This window comes from Pelophylax lessonae (genome assembly GCF_965119305.1).
Source record: "Pelophylax lessonae genome assembly, chromosome: 2".
Taxonomy (NCBI): domain Eukaryota; kingdom Metazoa; phylum Chordata; class Amphibia; order Anura; family Ranidae; genus Pelophylax; species Pelophylax lessonae.
The window spans coordinates 484,482,918-484,503,479 of NC_138769.1; the positions used below are offsets into that span (position 1 = coordinate 484,482,918).

Sequence of the window (20,562 nt, forward strand, 5' to 3'; positions counted from 1 at the left end):
CCAAATACTGCTGAATCGTCTAAAATTCAGTCCATGGGTGGCCATGTCAGCACAACTCTGCTCATCAAAAGTCAATTGGGCCGGACAGGAACATTCTCGGACTGAGCAGCAACTGCATCTCATTAGATGCAGGCACTGTTCAAAAATTCTGACAGCTTGGGTACTGGCTGTCAGAATACAAAAGCTGGCACTGCAAATTTGCATGATTCTCAACATATACTTTATGGCAAGCTTTAGTCTTCTCTGTCTGATGACAACTTTGTACATTCCAAATGCAATATTTAAGCGGTCTAGGAATATTAACAGCTAAAATTATCTTAGAGAACAATTGTCTAAATATGGTGGGCATTTGTAAATAGGAGGCTATCAAATACACCTGCAAAATAAAGTTTGAACCTTGTCCTGCCTTCATTACCTCCTGAGCCTCCCTATTGGTCAGAGGTAAGTTATTAAAGGACCAGTAGGAAGGATGGGAATGTAGAGGGGTAGGATGAAGCAGATGACATTGATTTTCTTTACTCAAGCAATTTTTTTTACTTTATTTTCCCCTGGTGATTCTGCCAGTATCAGGAAACAATAAATGTAATCCGGCAACTCTGATATCCATATCATGAATTTATTAACGACTACAAGTAACATAGATTCTGCCAGTAAAAAATTTCCAGTTCCAGGATAACAATTTTCAGAAACAGGACAGGGCAATAGGATTGAATCCCTCTCTTCTTCATACCATAGTGGGGTGTGACTTGGTACTGTACACAGACAATGCAAGTTTATTTTTTTTTTAACTTGATGCAGAGAAAGCATTAAGTTATAAAAACTCAGTGTTTACAACCGCTTTAAGCATTGCAGTATTTGGATAATGATGGGTGCAGTGGATAATGCTAAGAATTAGTCTAATGCAAATTAAGTTAAGGAGATAATAGTTTTTAGCCTTGTTTTTTATATAATTTACTATAAACCTAACCATTCAAAGTATTTGCTGATAACATGTAATCAGTTTACATTACTACATGAATAAGTCTTAAAACATTAGATTGTTCCTGATGCATAGCTTTTGTCTGCTATATGATGATTTTCTAAAAGGTTTCTCCTCTAATTAAAGCTTCTTTATTAATTAGAGTCCACATGAATAACTCTCTAATGTAATACACAGGTCTAAGCCTCAGAGAGAATATTATATGCTAGGCCTGTCCTATAACTAGCAAAATGTCACCTCAATGTTTCCAAATTACCTGTCTAATTTTATTAAATGTAGCATGTCTGCAAACACCCACAATTTAGCTGGCATTTTCTTGTTTGCTGTAAATCACTTGATGCAGCAATACCCAGAGGCAGATGTTCACAGGTCCTTCACCTTTCCCCAGAGATGGCTAAATGCTTACATTTTTGGACCCTGTCGGATAGCAGGATTGGTAAACATGACAGGTTGCTTGGAAGCCATCTGTTTAAAATGTCTTTTGCTTTGTGTGCAGTAATGAACTTTAGAGAACCTTTTTGTCTGCCTTTATATTAATAGTCTGTTATGATGTCCAAACAGGTGGAAGTTGATGGGACTAAAGTGAATGTGTCTAGTGAATGGAACCTGTCTTCGCCTTTACTGTCTGTCAGCATTGATGACACGCTGAAAACTATACAGGTAAGCTCTTGGCTTCCCCTGAGGGTGTTTGACAGTTGGTTTAAGGCTGCTTAACACTTAATCAGTCTGAAACTGCAGCTTTTTTTTTCTTCCTGTTCAATCTTCATTTAGTGCTGGTTCACATTTCTGCGATCACATAGATCGCATGTAATTCGGAGTGCACTGCTCCTAAAATGACATGCGATCTCTGTGCTGTGCAAATTCAGCCATACAGTTTGTATGGCTGAATTCGCACCACAATCGCACCCAACACGCACAGGACCCTTTTTTTGGTCAGCAGCAGAATCGGATCGCATGGTGGTTCACACTAGTGTGATCCGATTCTGTGCGAACTTTCAGATCGCATTGCGATCTGATCTGGGGGTGACGTTAACTTTTAATTGACACCCCCAGCGTATCGCATATGGCAGTGTGAACTGCCAGGGGTGTGGATGCAATGCGGGAACACGCTGTATATTCGCAGCGTTTCCGCATCGCAGAAATATGAGCCGGGACTTAACGATCTTTCATAGTAAAAATGTGTGTGTATTCTGTGTTTGTTTTTTTTTTTTTATAATTCTTTTCTTTATATTACAAAATAAAAGAGCATTTCATGTTACCTGTCAGAAGCACAGGAGGCTTCTTATACCCATTCAGCTTTACGCCTAAGTAAGCATTCCTCGACTCCCTGTCTACTCTCCTCCTCTGTGCTCCGCCGTTTCCCCCTCCCATTTGTCCTTTGCAGAAAAGCACTGGCCCTTTCCTGTCAGCTGACCTTAAGGCTTTATGTACACATTCATCTTCACACCCTCATGTTTTAGGCTAAGCTCACATCTATGCATTTGTGTGGTTTGCAGAAACACATTTAAAATGGTTTTCCTATGGTACGCATTCACATCATCAGTGTTGCATTTTTGATGCATTTTTACATGGATTTTGTGGGGGGGGGGGGGGTTTCTCTCCATAACAATCTGTTAATACCTGGTTGTTAAGGAGCTGCGGCCACTGCAGTGTTCCCCGCTGACAGCTGAATGCAGGGCTTGGAAAAGGGGTGGGCAGGTGGGGAGGTTGACCTGGGCACTGTGGTGTGCTAGGAGTGGGGGTTTGGGGGGGGGGGGGTTGTGTTGAGAAGGTGGATGGGGGAAGAGGATTTGTGCTAGGATGGAGGATTTGGGGGTTTCTCCTAGAAGAGGTATTATGGTGGCGGGGGGATTTGTGCTAAGAGGGGCCTTTTTTGTTTTTTGGGAGGGAGATTTGTGCTAGTAGGGATGATTAGGGGGCATTTGGGCTAGGGATGTGGAAATTAGAGGGGGGGGGGGGTTGTGCTAGGATGGGGGATTGGAAGAGGCAAATTTGTGGTGGGGGGGGGGGATTTGTACTTGGGAGAGGAAACTTAAGGGGTAAAGGATTTGTGGTAGGGAGAGGATTTTTTTTTTTTTTTTGAGGGGGGAGGAAATTGTGCTAGGAGCATATGTTGAAAGAGAGGATTTGAGCTAAGAATGTAGATTAGCGCTCTATTTTTTGAGTGGAGGGGATTTTTGCTGACACAAAATGCTCATACATCTTGGCATGGTGCAATATGGCATGTTCGCCCTGGGCTCTAAATGACCTTGTCCCGGCACTGGCTGAATGTAAATAAAAGAATTGCCGGCAGAGAAAAAATAAGAAAAATAAATTGGCGTGGGTCTCCCCCCCCCCCCCCCCCCCCAAAATCCATACGACCCTTATCCGAGCATGTAGCCTGGCAGGCCAGGAAAGGGAGGTGACAAGCGAGCGCCTCCCCCTCCTAAACCATACTAGGCCAAATGTCCTCAACATGGGGGATGCTTTGGGGAAGGGGGCTCTGCACCCCCACCCCAAAGCACCCCCATGTGCATGAGTATATGGAGTACATAGTACCCCAATTCACCAAAACAAAAGGTATAGTGTAAAAAAATAAGCAGTTTTTGACAATTCCCCGCTGCAGACCCCTCCAACCACTGTCCAGGGTTGTGGGGAAGAGGACCTTGTCCCCATGGGGACAAGGTGCTTTGGGGGGGTAACAGAGCCTTGCCAGGCTGCATGCTCGGATAAGGGTCTGATATGGATTTTGGGGGCCCCACTCCATTTATTTATTTATTTATTTATTTTACATTTTGTTGTGCGTTTCCCCTCAAAATCCATACCAGACCTGAAGGGCCTGGTATGCAATGGAGGGAGACCCCATGCCATTTTTTTCCCCATTTTTGTTTATTGCTGGCAATTTTTTTTTTTTTTTTTACATTGAGTGGCCTGCTCCTTAACAACCGCCTATTCATAGTTTGTTAAACAGAAAAAAAAACACAAAACGCACAAAAACTGCATGCACAAACGCATCAGAATCACGTGTTCTAAAATGCACCGCAAAACCACATCAACCGCATAGATATGAACCTAGCCTTTTTTAACATTTATTACCTCTTGGAAACAATAATATGGAGGCTGTTAGCATGGGTCACAGAATGAACATAAGGCTTCAAAATTATGGAGAAAGACAATATAACACTATGGCTACCGTACTTAATTTTACTGCTACTGGGTAGTCACGCTGCGCAAGGTCACGTATATATATACGCGATCCTGCACTTCCGGGTTTTGGGCGCGAGTGCGCGCTGCCAGCAGCTCACTAACGCTTTGATTCTACGCAGTGGGTCCCACGGACCTAATGTCTGCCGGCACCCGTTGATTGTTCGGTACACAGGCAGAACGGCGATCTGCCTATGTAAACAAGCAAAGCCGGAACATGGACCAATGCTTTCCACTAGTAAAAGCACCTCCCACACATAAAACACTGGCTAGGCACACAGTTAACCCTTTGATCATCCCTGGTGTTTAACCCCTTCCCAGCGAGTATCATTAGTACCTTGATAGTGCATATCTTTAGCACTGATCACTGTATTAGTGTCCCTGGTCCCCAAAAAGTGTCAGCGTCTCGACTGGCTGCCGGAATATTGGAGTCCCACTATAAGTCGCTGATCGCCGCCATTACTGGTAAAAAAAAATGTTTTTAAAAAATTTAATAAAAATATCCCGTAGGCTGTAGACTCTTGTAACGTTTGTGCAAACCAATCTATATTGCTTATTATTACCAATGAAGAAATTAGATTTTTTTTCATTTTTTTATTGGATATGTTTTATAGCTAAGTAAAAAATATTGTGGTTTTTTTTCAAAATTGTAAGTCTTTTTTTGTTTATAGCGCAAAAAATAAAATCCACAGTGGTGATCAAATACCACCAAAAGAAAGCTCTATTTGTGAGAAAGGAAGACATAAATTTTGTTTGGGTACAGTGTCGCATGACCGCGCAATTGTCAATTGAAGTAACAGTGCCGTTTCGCAAAAAAATAACCTGGCCATGAAGGGGGGTAAATCTTCTGGAGGACAAGTGGATAAGCTACATAACTAGGAAAACACACCATTCTGAATTAACCATTTAAGAAACATGCTCACTTTGCTAGTGTTGGTACTGTACATCCATGGATCTAGACAGCTGACAAATAATAAAGTATATTATGGTACTAGTGAATTGTCTGGCCTTTTAGGCCTCATGTGCTGCTGATAAACTAATTGGGAGCAGTTTAGCATTTTTTTCAGCAGCCCCTGAACTCCTCTGGTATGTTATCTGTCCATGTAAACTGAGTTTTTATAGTCTTTTAGAAACAGTTGCGTTTAGAGGCATTTTCTTGAAAGCAAAAAAAAAATGCATTCAGGACTGAAGTTTATAGTCATTCGAAATGCCAAATGCTTTGAACCGCTTGCAAATGTGTCTAAACGCAGCACAATGTTTATAGGCGTAATAGGAAAACATTGCTGACAATGTGCAATAGGGAAAAACGAGAGAGAGAAAATATTGCAGGCATTTAGAATCAGTAAAAACTATTATCTGCAAAAACGAAACGCTGATGAACGCCGGTAAACTCTGCATATAAAAGTGGTCAAACGGACATTTTTTTAACTTTGTTCGCTAGCTGTCAAGTTCCAGCCCTCAGAAGAGGTTTTCAAACGTCCAGTGTACATGAGACCTTATAAAGCATGATTGTAAATTATTAGACCATTTCTCAAATGCTAGTGGGTAACAACCAACATCAGGCTATTACAGGGCAGGTTCTTCTTATCGCACAAGAAGATTTTGCAATCTTATTTTCTTGAGATATCTGTCTGTCTCTGGTTTTAGACCTCAGTTGCTGGATTTGTGCATAACTATATACTACCCAAGCACTGGTTATTTATTCTATGAAAGTGGTATAGGCAGGGGAGTAGTGTGGCAGGGGTGTAGTGTGGACTGTAGGTTTTGGTAAATGAACAACAATGTCAAATGAACATTTTCTCTGTCGCTCATTGACAGACGTAGTCCTCCTTGATTAATATCAACTATACTGCCCTCTACAGGAGTAGGACTAGACAGGAAAGAAAACGTTCTGGCCACACCTTAGGGGCAGTCCCAGAGGGTATATCCTCTCACTTCCTGCTACAGGATATTAGGAATTTCATCCAGGGGGTGCAGCACTTGGCTCCGCCAGTGCGCGCGCCCTTACCACCCTGGGATCTTAATTTGGTGTTGTCGGTTCTGCAGAAACCTCCATTTGAAAATATCAGGGAGATTCCCTTGCTTACATTATCCCAGAAGGTGGCCTTCTTGGTGGCCATTACTTCTGCATGCAGGGTGTCAGAACTGGCTGCATTATCATGCCATTCCCCATATCTAGTGGTTCATAGGGATAAGGTAGTTCTTCATCCGAAGCCATCCTTTCTTCCTAAGGTGGTTTCAGATTTTCATCTGAATGAAGATATTGTGCTACCTTCCTTGTGTCCTAAGCCCAATCATCCTCGGGAATGTGCGTTGCATTCCTTAGATGTAGTTCGGGCAATCGGGGTATACCTGAAGACTACGGAATCGTTCCGTAAAACGGATTCACTTTTTGTGATCACGGATGGCCCCAGAAAGGGGTTGCCTGCATCTGCCGCGACTATCTCCAAATGGATTAGACAGACGGTGGTACAGGCTTATTCTATTAAGGGTCGGAATCCTCCGTTCCCTGTTAAGGCGCACTCCACTCGAGCGCTCAGTACTTCCTGGGCCTACCGCCATCAGGCGTCAGTGGTCCAGGTGTGCAAGGCGGCTACCTGGTCATCGGTTCATACCTTTACAAAATTTTATAAAGTTGATGTGATGGCATCGGCGGATGCCTCTTTTGGCCGCAAGGTTTTGCAGGCCGCAATTTGAGGAGACCGGTGGTCTACCTCGAGGGTTTTTTTCCGTTGGAATTTCAGTTGAGTCTCCTCTTTTGATTGATGAGCCTTTAAAACTTCTAGTTGGCACTGGTTGGGCCTTCTAGATTGGATTTTGATTCCCATTTTCCCACCCCTCATTTGTGGCACTGCTTTGGGACATCCCGAGTTGATATTAATCAAGGAGGACTACGTCTGTCAATGAGCAACAGAGAAAAATGGATTTTTGTAAGATCTTACCGTAAAATCCTTTTCTCTTAAGCTCATTGACAGACATAGTACCCGCCCCTCTGTTTTTGAGTTGGGTTGGGTTAAATTCTCTGACACTGCTTTGTGACCTAACTGATATCCTGTAGCAGGAAGTGAGAGGATATACCCTCTGGGACTGCCCCTAATGTGTGGCCAGAACGTTTTCTTTCCTGTCTAGTCCTACTCCTGTAGAGGGCAGTATAACCCGAGTTGATATTAATCAAGGAGGACTACGTCTGTCAATGAGCTTAAGAGAAAAGGATGTTACGGTAAGATCTTACAAAAAATCAATTTTTCTCGTCCATAAGTTAGAAATTATGAACAAATTAACTTGAATGCATTCCTTCTGAATGTACCTAAAGGAAGCATTCTTAGGTCTCATGCACACTGGATGTTATCAAAATGCCAGTAGAAAGCTGTAGCTGTAGGAGTTTTTGCAGCAGCTTTCTTCAGCGTTTTTCAACTGTAGCGTTTTCTCTGTCACTCATTGACAGACGTAGTCTTCTTGATTCACAAGAACTGGGTTATGTTGTCTCCGCAGGAGCAGGACTAGGCAGAAAGAAAAAACGTTCTGGCTCCACCTTAGGGGCAGTCCCTGAGGGTATATCCTCCCTCTCTCTGCTACAAGGCATCAGTTTTTTTCTGTCTAGTCAGGAGTAAGGACCTAAGTTCCTTGCTGGGATCTTTTGGGTCCTGGCAAGATTTTTTCTTTAGAAAAAATATTTTTTAGGCAGTTTTCTCCAGTGTTTTTTTTCCTGTGAGATCTTCAAGCAAATACGCCGGACTGGGCGACACTAGTGGTCACCCCAGCCGGCCTATGAGTGCGCGCAGACCATTGCATTGCGCTTGGTCGGCCGCGACACATTCAAGTAAGTATGCGGGGCCGGGCGACGGGCTGGATGTTGAGATCCAGTGGTCACCCCGGTTTCTGCCTACGAGCGCGTGCAGACCAGAGCTTGGAGGGACTGACCTTGCGAGTTAAAAGTCTTGCTTGGACGCCAGGAACCAGAGAGTCGAGGCGTCCGGAGTGGTCCACAACCCCCCACCCCGGTGGAGAGGGTATTGTGAAGAGAGGGTGCCTGTCAGGTTCGGTATGGTGAGTAAACGTTCCCTTTTTTCCTCGTTATGAGGCAGTATGAATTATGGGCCCCTCCATACATGGTCAGTATATATCTGACACTAAAAGTCCCCCTTGTAAATACAGTATGTGTTTGGTGGGAAGTGGACTTGGTTTGAGAGCTAACACTCTACCCAGCAGACTGTAGTATTACAGCAGACATAGGAGGTATAATCCTACCTTAATTGTAGTGTACCTCCTGCAGATCGTTAAACCGCCACTTAGCAGAGATGCAGGTGGATGTGCTGGGAAAAACGATTTTGGCGGTCCGCCGCCATTTTGCCGTAGACCAGGTGCATGTATGTCCTCAGGTCACGCCGGCCGCCATGTTTTTGGAGTCTATTGTCTCCTGTATGGGGGCGGCCATGTTTGATGAGCCCAGCTACCTCGTGGAGAGCTGGGAACGCCGGAAGGCGTACACAGGGGGTGGAGCCACGTCCTTCTACCCGGGAAAACGAACACAGCTCTTTCCAGTCTGTAAAAGACAGACGCTGACTGCAGTTGGTTGGAAACTTCTCTGCATCGGGTGGTGAGCCTTGGGGGTCCCTCTCTCTCTCTGTGGGGATCGAGAAGCAGGTACTCTGAGGGGCGCTATTGCGCTAGGGGGAGACACATAAAAAAGAGGTATTTTTTTGATTTAAAAAAGAAAATTTTTTGTTTTTTCTGGCAGACGTGTCCTGAATTAACATGGACCCTGCCACTCATGTATCTCCACCGGATCCCCTCGAGGTGTCTGCAGGATCCTCCAGCACCCCACTGACGGTTGAATCATTGTCAGCTATTATGGAAACTTTTGTGTCCCGGGTGGAAGTGGCTTGTCAGGGACAGGGCGCAAGAAAGCGACCCCCGCCTAACCCCTTATTATCTGAAACTTCGGATTCAGACTCTGAGCCTATTTCTGCAGTTGCAGGTACTTCATCTGGGATTGGTGTCTCGGGTACTGTCTCTTCAGACAGTGAGGAGGATGTTTCTGCATCAGCCATAGCCCGAGAGGAAGCGTTGGTAAACGCACTCATTGTATCTGTTCAATAAACCTTAAGATTACAGGGTATTCCGTCGGAAATAGCTGAAACTGAAATCCCTTTTGGGACTAAAAAACGCATGAAAGTGGCGAAGGTTTTTCCATTGCCCAAATGTTTTGGCAATCCAATCAAAGAAGAATGGAGTCTGCCAAAACGCACCTCTGCTATTTCTAAACGCATTAACAGGCGTTATCCGTTTGAGGAAACCCTCATTAAGAAATGGACAGAACCACCTGTGGTGGATTCACCAATTGCTAGATTGAATAAAGCCATGGTTATTCCTTTAGAAGACGCTCCGTCTTTTAAAGATCCAGTGGATCGCAAGATAGAAGCTATGTCTCGCACCATGTTTTCCTTGATTGGATCAGCTTTCAGACCAATAATTGCTATTGGTCTGGTTTCGCAGACTGTAACTGAATGGACCAAGTGGTTACGCCGGGACTTAGAAGAGGTCCCTCAGGCGGTATCAGATTTGTTGGAACAAATGATACAGGGGTTACAGTTTGTGTGTGATGCGGCGTTAGACGCCACTCCATTATTGGCGCGAGCATCAGTTTCAGCAGTGGTTCTCAGGCGTACACTGTGGCTAAAAGGTTGGTTAGCCGACCAAGGTTCCAAAAAAGCATTAGCTAATATCCCCTTTTTAGGAGAGCGTCTATTTGGAGCCAACTTAGATGAGATCATTAAGGATCTCACGGGTGGAAAGAGCACCTTTTTACCGCAAAATGTTAAGGGTAAAGGAACTCGTCAAAGACGAGGGCCTTCTTTCTCTGCTTACAAAAAGTTTTTTCGTCCCGCGGGTGAAAAAATTAAGTCCTCCAAAGCTCCTTCAGGAGGCTTCAGGGGACGTTGGTCGGGCAAGCAAAAGCCCGCCCCCTCCAGACCTGAAGATAAATCGTCCAAAGCCCGAAGGTGCGCCCCCACCCATAATTGGGGTGGGGGGACGTCTTCGCCGGTTCCCGGATCCATGGCTTTCCAGAATCCCGGACAAGTGGGTTTGCGAAGTCATAAGGTCAGGGTACAAGATCGAGTTTCGATCTCTCCCACCGGCGCGATTCTTCCCTTCCAATATCCGACTATCCCCGGATCGTTTAGAAGATCTGCGGAGAGCAGTCACGGATTTACTACAACAAGGAGTGGTAGTCCACGTTCCTTGGACAGAACGTTTTCAAGGGTTTTATTCAAACCTATTTACAATACCCAGGAAAGAGGGCAAAGTGCGTCCAATTCTGGACTTAAGGGCACTCAATTCCTTTCTCAACATAAGGAAATTCAAGATGGAATCCATTCGCACAGTAGCAGCCTTCCTACATCCAGGGCATGTCCTAGCGTCCATAGACATCAAGGACGCCTATCTTCACATTCCCATTTTCGCAGGACATCAGCGGTTTCTACGCTTTTCCGTAGAAGAGAACCACTATCAGTTTGTGGCGTTACCTTTCGGTCTCGCCACGGCTCCTCGGGTCTTCACGAAGGTGTTGGCCCCAATGTTGGCACTACTGCGCCAAAGAGGCATATCGATTCTAGGTTACCTAGACGATCTCCTGCTTCATGCAGAGTCTCCTCAGACCCTGCTACAAAACATAGAAATTACTATAATTTCTTTACAGGAATTCGGGTGGCTAGTGAACCAGCAAAAGTCATTTCTGGTTCCCACCCAGAGGCTCGAATATCTGGGTCTAATTCTAGACACATTCAGGACAAGAGTTTTCCTTCTGGTAGGGAAACTCCGGAAGATTCAATCAGCAGTCCAGTTGTTACTATCCAACAGCTGGTCTTCCCTTCGGACTTGCATGAGGGTTCTGGGGTTGATGGTGGCTTCCTTCGAAGCAGTCCCATTTGCCCAGTCCCATACCCGAATTCTTCAGCAAGAGATTCTTCTCAGATGGAATCGGAATCCGGAATCCCTGGACAATCGGATCCGATTGAGCAAACAGACCAGAGAGTCTCTGGTCTGGTGGCTTCGGTCTCCGATGCTCAGCCAGGGAAAGTCATTTCTGCCAATATATTGGACGATAGTGACCACGGATGCCAGTCTATCCGGATGGGGAGGAATTCTCGGTCAGTTATCTGTCCAGGGACTTTGGTCCCTGGAAGAATCCAGGTTGCCGATAAATGTATTGGAACTGAGAGCGATCAGACTTTGTCTGATTCACTGGACCGAGCAGCTCCAGGGCAGCCCGGTTCGGATCCAGTCGGACAACGCCACGGCCGTGGCTTATGTCAATCACCAGGGGGGCACCAAGAGTGTCCGAGCGGCCAAAGAAGTGGCTTGCATTCTTTGCTGGGCGGAACGATTTGTTCCAGCTATCTCTGCGGTGTTCATTCCGGGGGTGGAGAATTGGCAGGCAGATTATCTCAGCCGTCAGACTCTGGATCAGGGGGAATGGTCCCTCCATCCAGAAGTTTTCCACCAGTTGTGCCTACGGTGGGGCACCCCGGATGTGGATCTGTTGGCATCACGATTCAACAGGAAAGTACAGAGATTCGTGGCTCGCTCCCGCGATCCTCTAGCAGAGACCGCAGACGCACTGATCGCCCCGTGGGGGCAATACCAGCTATGTATGCCTTCCCTCCTCTCGGGTTACTGCCAAGACTTCTTCGCAGGATAGAGGAGGAAGGAATTCCAGTAATCCTGGTAGCTCCGGACTGGCCTCGCCGAGCGTGGTACGCCGACTTGGTCAGACTGGTGGCGGACGTCCCGTGGAGACTTCCTCTCAGGGAGGACCTACTGTCTCAGGGACCGATCTTCCATTCTGCTTTACGATCGCTGGCTTTAACGGCCTGGCTATTGAGACCCAGGTGCTAAAGGACAAGGGATTGTCAGCTTCAGTTATTCCTACTCTAGTTAAAGCAAGGAAAGCGACTTCCAGAAAGATTTATCACCGTACATGGAAGTCCTACATTGCATGGTGTGAACCTCTGGGGTTCCGTCCACGGTCTTATTCGGTTAGTCGAATATTAGCTTTTCTGCAACAAGGGGTTGAGCAGAAACTGGCCTTGAGCACTATCAAGGGTCAGGTCTCAGCATTAGCTATCTTCTTTCAGAAGCCTTTGGCTACTCATTCCTTGGTGCGGAATTTCATCCAGGGGGTGCGACATCTGGCTCCGCCAGTGCGCGCGCCGTTACCACCCTGGGATCTTAATTTAGTATTGTCGGTTCTTCAGAAACCTCCCTTTGAAGATATTAGGGAAATTCCTCTACCTACGTTGTCCCAGAAGGTGGCCTTCTTGGTGGCTATCACTTCTGCACGCAGGGTGTCAGAACTGGCCGCTTTATCTTGTCGTTCCCCATATCTGGTGGTTCATAGAGATAAGGTGGTTCTTCGTCCGAATCCATCCTTCCTACCAAAAGTGGTTTCAGAATTTCATCTGAATGAAGAAATTGTATTACCTTCCCTGTGTCCTAAGCCCAGTCATCCTCGGGAGTTTGCTTTACACTCCTTGGATGTGGTCCGGGCGATCAGGGTATACTTGAAAATGACAGACTCGTTTCGCAAGACGGATTCACTTTTTGTGATCCCGGATGGACCCAAAAAGGGGTTGCCTGCATCTGCCGCGACCATTTCCAAATGGATCAGACAGACGGTGGTACAGGCTTATTCTATTAAGGGTCGGGAGCCCCCGTTCCCTGTTAAGGCGCACTCCACTCGGGCACTTAGTGCGTCATGGGCCTTTCGCCATCAGGCGTCAGTGGTCCAGGTGTGCAAGGCGGCTACCTGGTCGTCGGTGCATACCTTTACAAAACATTATAAAGTTGATGTAATGGCATCGTCTGATGCCTCGTTTGGCCGCAAGGTTTTGTAGGCCGCCATTTGAGGAGACGGTCTGCCTCGAGGGTTTTTTTTTTCCGTTGGAAATTTTCATTTGAGTCTCATTCTTTGTTTTTAATGAGCCTTTAAAACTTCTAGTTTGGCACCGGTTGGGCCTTCTAGATTGGATTTTGATTTCGGTCAATCCCACCCCTCATTTGTGGCACTGCTTCTGGATGTCCCAGTTCTTGTGAATCAAGAAGACTATGTCTGTCAATGAGCGACAGAGAAAATCGGATTTTTGTAAGATCTTACCGTAAAATCCTTTTCTCTTAAGCTCATTGACAGACGTAGTACCCGCCCCTCTATCATTGAGTTGGGTTGGGTTAAATTCTCTGTTGCTGCTTTGTGACAGAACTGATGCCTTGTAGCAGAGAGAGGGAGGATATACCCTCAGGGACTGCCCCTAAGGTGGAGCCAGAACGTTTTTTCTTTCTGCCTAGTCCTGCTCCTGCGGAGACAACATAACCCAGTTCTTGTGAATCAAGAAGACTACGTCTGTCAATGAGCTTAAGAGAAAGGGATTTTACGGTAAGATCTTACAAAAATCCGATTTTTTAGATTTTTTTTAGCAAAACTATACCCCCACAAAAGCTTATGGCTCAAAAGGCTGATAAACACAGAATAGCCGCCTTTTTCAGCACTGTTAAGCTTTTATCAGAGTTAGAGCGTATTTACAGCTGAAAAACTCCTCTCAAAACCCACTAGTTCTGAGGGTTTTTCCAGCCAGAAAACACGCCTGCCAAAAACTGCTGATAACACGCATGGACACATAGGATAACATGCTGGGGAGTTAACTGGCTGCAGAAGAAACCGCCTGAAGCCAAAAACAGCAGCTGTAAAAAAACATCCAGTGTGCATGAGGCCTTATATATTTGCATTTTGTTTGCTTTTGACTTTGTCATCAGCTTCTTGCTCTTACCAATGTACCTTGGCCACAAGAATGTTAGAGTTGCCCTAAAATGTGTTGCCCCTGAACCAATGTTTGTATCACTAATAAAAGCTGCAACATGTCCCAGTAGTTCATCATACAGTTAAGATGGATGATTACATTAGACAACAGTCAAATGTGCATTCACAATCAAATGAAATTAGTTTTTTTGTTTTCACCATGTCTGGTACCCATCTAATTTTGAAAGTAGAGTATTTATTTAGCAGCACGCTGCACAGCCAATATCTTTGAATGACTTTATATTAAATAAACGTGTCGGAAGGATAATACATTTTGCATTTTTAATCCACCTGGACACAGCTGGTCGTAGTTTGGCCTAGTCCATTATTATCAGCCTATAGAAAAGTCTTCAAATGATCTGTTGCTCTAGTACATTTCTCTCACAATAATTATGTCCCTTCTGTGTTTTTATTGCCAGCAAACTCATTTATGTTTGAAGTCTGATGAAGGTAGTCACCCATTTCAGACCTCAGTGCTCAGCAGATTGTACTGAGTCCTAGAGCTCTTAGTGAATAAGTCATTGATACCCAACTAGGTGGAACTAATTTTCTGTGGCAAGGCAGCTGAGTTATGGGGAGCTGCTCTGAAACCCTGTATATGTAGAAGAAATTGCAAATTATAATAATTAGCCGAAAACCAGTAAAAGGTTATACTTGTTCAGGAGTGGCTAATGTCTATCAGTCTAAATATGCACTCATGCCCCTAACATGTGTATGGATAATATGTATAGAGTGACATTTTTAGGATATCACACCAAAATAAAATGATTTAAACCTCTGTTTATTAATGGTTTTAACACTTGGCTTATTCTGTAAATGGCACCTATTGGTTTTGTTTAAAGTGCCTCATACTTCAGTATCTTAGCTTCTACTATATGGATGAGCAAATGTACTGGCATACACTATGTGTTAGTATTCTGTAGAGTGTTGTGTTGGGTGACAGTTGATCTGCAATACCTAAACATACATTAAATTATACTTTAGATATTGAAAAATAATTCTTGTCATGCTAGTATGTTATCTGTTGATTACTTATACCTTTGAATAAGTGTAGGCACGTTGTTACACTTTTATTTCTCTAGTTCATTTTCACCCTCATTCTTTTTCATTATTTTGCCTTTCTGTCCTTCTCAATGTCACTGTCAGTTTAAGAGTAGAAATACAGGATTTATACAACCCTGAATGAAACCTGGTTGTCGGTCTATTCATCAGCAGCTGCACCAAGTCTGCGTGTTATACTTCTGAGCCCTTCTTTAGTGGTAGAGCAGAGATCAGTCCTTTTATATGCATAGTTAAAAGGTGTTCCAATTATCTAGTCTTTGCAGAGATGGTTAAGACCACCTTGTTTTCTGTAGCTCTTGTTTAGAGGTAGACTTGTGTCTGAATGAATGCCCTCTATATAGAATAGGCCATGGCCCTCCGCTGCTTTGCCTCTCGCTCAGCCTACTGTCCTGACTTTGTCAGCTGAAACATTCAGGGCTAACCTGCCTTATTATCCTTGCTTACTCTTCATGATTAGGTCACACATTCATTGAATTAGTATTTCTGTTTGTCACTGCATGCCATAGTTGAAAGAAAAAGGTTCAATGAATGACATCCTCAAGTGACACTAGTGACCTCTCTTACTTTTGGACGAGATGTAACACAATAGTCAAAAGTCCACTAATTAGGGTGGAGTGCTAATAAAATGATAAAAGGTCCCTTGTTTTCTTTTTCATCTGGACACGTACTGACAGCTTATCATGTACCAAGTCCTTGTTTGTTTTGGCACTCACTTCGCTCATTGTCGGCACTTGTAGCTTTGTTCACCTTTGCAGTTTCCAAAAGCAGTTGGCTCTATTTATTATGAGTTGTGGGAAAAGTACAAGCTCTCGTTTCCTTTAATAAAAGTTAATGTTGGGACTTTTTTTACTACCTTTTTCATTAGCAATATTTTCCATCTCATTAATCATCATTGCTGGAATATGTCTGCTGTTGGCACATTTTAGTCCATACTTTTTATGAAAGTGGTTTAGAGATTTGACTAATAAGTAATTGAATTTATGTAATGTGATATATAGAATTAGTCATTTTCTGAGTACATTTATTATTTGTTTATTTCTTTCACTGTGATTGGTCGGTCTGTATTGCTTTACAGACCTTTTCCTTTTCGCAGTGAATTGATGTAAAAAAATGTGGTGTCTCATAATTTAGAGCATTTTAGTTTACACTTTACTTTTTGTGTCATTCTATGATCTGTACTTTTAATATTTTTAATTTACGTAAAAAAGTGTGACAAAGGTATACTCATTTAAAAATGTCAGCCATTTGTGCTAAGGCTTGGGTACACCCAGGCTAAATATCGGCTGGTTCAAAAGCAACTGGTCAACATTCAGTCAGTGTGTACAGATGTGTTTCCAACAAAAGCCAGTCATTAGAAAGGGCATGCTGGAAAAACAGCAACCAATCAGAAATCACAGAAAAGGCTATAAGCGCTGATCAGTGTGTTCTGGCGGGGGGGGGGGGGGGGGTGGGGGGGCAGAACACAGAAGCTCAGCCAGGGAGATTGACACACTAACATCATGTGTGTTAGCATGGCGATCTGTCTTTTTTTTTTTTCCTGTTCAGCCAACTAGGTTGAACGAAAAAAACTTTACATATGTACCAGACTTAACGTCTAATTTTACCAAAACACAACATATTGTATTTTAGAAATATAGGGATATAGTTATAAAAAAAAATACATTAACTCTGAACGAATTACCTAGAATTTATTCGTTTTTAGAAGATTTTTTTTTACAATGTATAAAGCTGTTGCTGTTGTGCGAAAGGGGCAAAATTGAATGCTCTTATTGAAGATCTTCAGCCTCCCCCATTTATCTATTTTTTTAACCTTTCCTAACTGATGCTGGGTTGTGCACAACTCATATATTTACCCAGCAGACTTCATGTTGTCCTGCTGAGATCCACTTCTTTTCTGCTACCGCTCCAGTCTTGCGCTACCATGGTCTTGTGTGACGTCATGGCAGGAGGCTCCCACCTCTTCCAAGTTCAGGCAAACGCCTCCTGATGATGTGTCGCTAGGTCTGCCCCCTCCAAGTTTTATGATTGGAATGCTATGCCTACTGGGATATATAACATGCATACCCCAGGAGGCATCAGGAGCGCTGCACGTTATTCATCTAGGCAAGAAGGAAGATGTGGAGTGGGACTGAAACCTGTAAACAGAAAAAGAGATTTATGTAGAAGAGCAGGGGAAAGTTACAGAGGGAGGAAACTTGTTTTTCAGGGTGAAGATCCACGTTAAGGTATTTTCTTCTCTCAAATGTCCTTGGGCTATTTTCTCCCATGATAGAATTTTCCTAGGCTTTTTTCTTTTAGGAGCAAACGTTCTTAAAATATGTTGCAGCCAGTACTGCTTATATTCGACAGAGAAATCCATGCAATAGCATATAGTATAAAACTTTCTAATTTCATTCAATTTAACAACATTGGAACAAAAACTGTTTGCTGTAACTGCTTATAAAATGTTTTTCAGAGTTCAGCTTCAATTTAGGTGTGTGTGTGAGGTGTGTTACTGGTCAGATTACCAGGTGAAAACAGGGAAAAGAAAAACTAAAATAAGATAACTAATTCATCCACCACACCTAGTGATTGGTCGGCTGCAACATATTTGATTTTTGGATTTAATGCTGCTTTAAAAACATTTGCAGTGGTATTATTTGTGACTTTTGTGCAAATGCTAAAACATCTGCACACCAATTTTTATTTTTTATAAACAGGCCACACAGACACTGCTTACATAATTGTGTTAATTAGCCCCAAACTTTTTCTGAACTACAAAAAGAAGCAGTTACTTGTGTTTGCACACGGACATAATCATTTACTGCATATGGACATTGCATATATGTGCGTACATGCTTAAGTTCTTCTTCCTGCCAGTGTTGCAATTTACTTGTAAATACTTCTGTATACGCACATATGCGCATACATTGCTACACTCTTAACATAACCTTTTTTTTTTTAATGGCTCTGAATGCATCACTGAATTACAGATCTTTAGATAGCTATATGCGTTGTCCCATAGACATAAATACATAAATTATATTGTATTATGTACTGAAAAGTGGAGAAAGTAATTTAGGATTGTGCCCTTGTGCATACTTTAAAGTCTTTGTATATTTATTTGTTACTGCCTTTGAGTAAGAGGCAACATGTTGATCTTTCCTGGTTTTTCCATTATCATAAATGTTCAGTGTGTGCCAGATGTTAAAGAGATACTAAAGACACACTGTTTAATTTACATTATCCCTTCTCTTTCTGTATGTAGTTGATGGCACTGTCCTTATTTTAATTTAAAAAAGGACCTTTTTTTCTAAGTGATATACAGCTGTCGCGTAACCCAGATCTTTCCCAGCCTGTCTATAGGGAACTAGTGGCAGCAGAAGGAGCTTCCAGTTCTCTGCTGCTGGTCACAGTCTTTGTGATACAGAGTAAAAATAAATAATATCAATAAACTGTTTTAAATTGTCATACAAATATAGATTTGAAATCTATATTTGTATTTGATTGATGGATGTGTTGCCTCCCTGTTTTAGTGTCTTAGAATAACAGGGAGGTGAAGCCTCCATCAATCAAGATCTAATCTTCTACCCTAAATGTGTTCAGCTGGTTAGTGGGCATGGAGGAGGAAGGGAGTGGGCTGTCATTTATCAGAGTGTAAACATGCACATGTGTGATTCTATAGTCACATGGACTGTTCAGATGTGATAGGGAGAAAATGCTCAGGGTAGTAAATACACTGAAAACTACAGTGGGAACATGGACAGAGGGGGGAGACAGAGAACAGCAGGATCAACCAGGTTTTTCTTTTTGTTACAGAACACAAATCCTTTAGTGGCTTAGTGAGTATCAACAGCATGTAATACAGCATTAATTGTTCATTTTTACTGATGTGGGTTTAATTACACTTTAAGATTTCACATTCCTTTCTGACTCTCCCTCTTTATCTTCATTCAGTGCCTTAACCGTGATGCAGCTGGAAATTTTAGCATTCAGTTCCTGGGCACAGTGGTGAGTAAATCATTTTGCGGGAAATAAAACCATGCATACTTAATTTATAGATGCCAACTAGCAAAATAACTGTGTTTCTGGGTATTCACACTTGTCCAAACTAATTTATCACTTGTACTAACTGTGCAGCAGTGACTTTTTTAAATCGGATACCTTGCTTGTTCTGCATTTTTTTCGGCAACTAACCAACATCAGGTTGATGAAGATAGAAGTTTACCAAAAATGTCTTGTATAATCATGAATTTATCTGGTCCGTGCACCCACGCCATAAGCCAATATTTCTGGCAAATTCATTTATATTCATGTTGCACAGTTTTAAGGATTAGAAGGTGCTCATTGTTTTTGCCAAATTGTTGGATAAAACTTGAGAAAAATGGCTTTTTTATCCTTGGGGCTTGAGTATGTACTGTTAAGAGTTTGCTTAAAAGCTATCTGCAGAAAACCTTTGGCTCACTGCTGATGAATAAATAATTAATATACGTCCGTCCTTCAGTTTGCACAAGCATTTGGCTGTTTTGATGAGCACAGTACATATTAATATAGTTTGTTCTTTCTTTGCACTGTACATAGCAAAGCAGTGAGTGTATCCTGATGCAGGTGAGGTTCAGGTGGCCTCCTAAATGGTTTTCTATTCTCTTATGGTTACTTAAAGGGTAACTCCACTTTCGTGGGGGGGGGGAATAAAGAAAAAATAATATATCGTATACAATTGCGACACATCATATTGTAATTGAATGTTATTAAAAATTACCTTTCCTTTTCAATATGCAGCCGCTGTAATTTTCTGAAAATACAATGCAATAGGGCTACCTGGAGTTATTCTGTACACAAAATGTGTACTAAACACACCCTGGAAATATAATTTCCTGCTTGTGTGATTGGCTCACCAAGTTTCCCCGAAGTCTGCCTAAGACACAAGTCAGATTTCAGGCATCCCCTGCAACAAAAATGTCATTTTTGGTGAGATATTTCCAATAGGAACACGTCAAAAGGGATGCAGGCCCAGCAGATTTCCTCATTCGTGCTCTGCTGACAGATAATTATGAAACCACAATTAGACACACTAAGCACAGTGGAACAAATAGGTATTTATTTAGAATAAGTAGGAATCTGCAACAAAAGTTGTTCTAATCCTTGCAATGTACATAGATCACTCAGAGGGCAATGTTTTTTTCTCAACAAAAGTGGAGTTATGCTTTAAGCTTACCATAATATGTACAAGGATAGTCTATTGGGTAGGCATGCCTTCACTCTCCTTAGGTATTTCCCTTGATAAGCTGTTCTCTAAACATGCTATAATTACCCTAAGCATTTGAGATTATCTGGAGGGGGAAATCATATGAAGGCAGCAATTGAACCAGATTGTTTTTGGGGAAAGAACAATGATTAAGCAAAGTTTTGTCAGTGGATGTCTGCTGCTGCCCTAGAGATGTACTCCAGTCACAAAATGGCTAGGTTGGACCTCCGTCATCTCATGTCTATAGCTAGTCTTGGT

General features: G+C 42.9%; 1 protein-coding gene across 1 annotated transcript in view; it reads left to right on the forward strand.

The window, feature by feature from the left end:
- PCCA (propionyl-CoA carboxylase subunit alpha) overlaps positions 1 to 20,562 on the forward strand; it is a 1,213,132-nt gene that overhangs the window by 1,012,339 nt on the left and 180,231 nt on the right. Inside the window, exons 20-21 of the mRNA XM_082247734.1 lie at positions 1,541 to 1,639; positions 19,014 to 19,067. Of these exons, the coding sequence (XP_082103860.1) occupies positions 1,541 to 1,639; positions 19,014 to 19,067 (153 nt within the window). The remainder of the gene's footprint in view (positions 1 to 1,540; positions 1,640 to 19,013; positions 19,068 to 20,562) is intronic.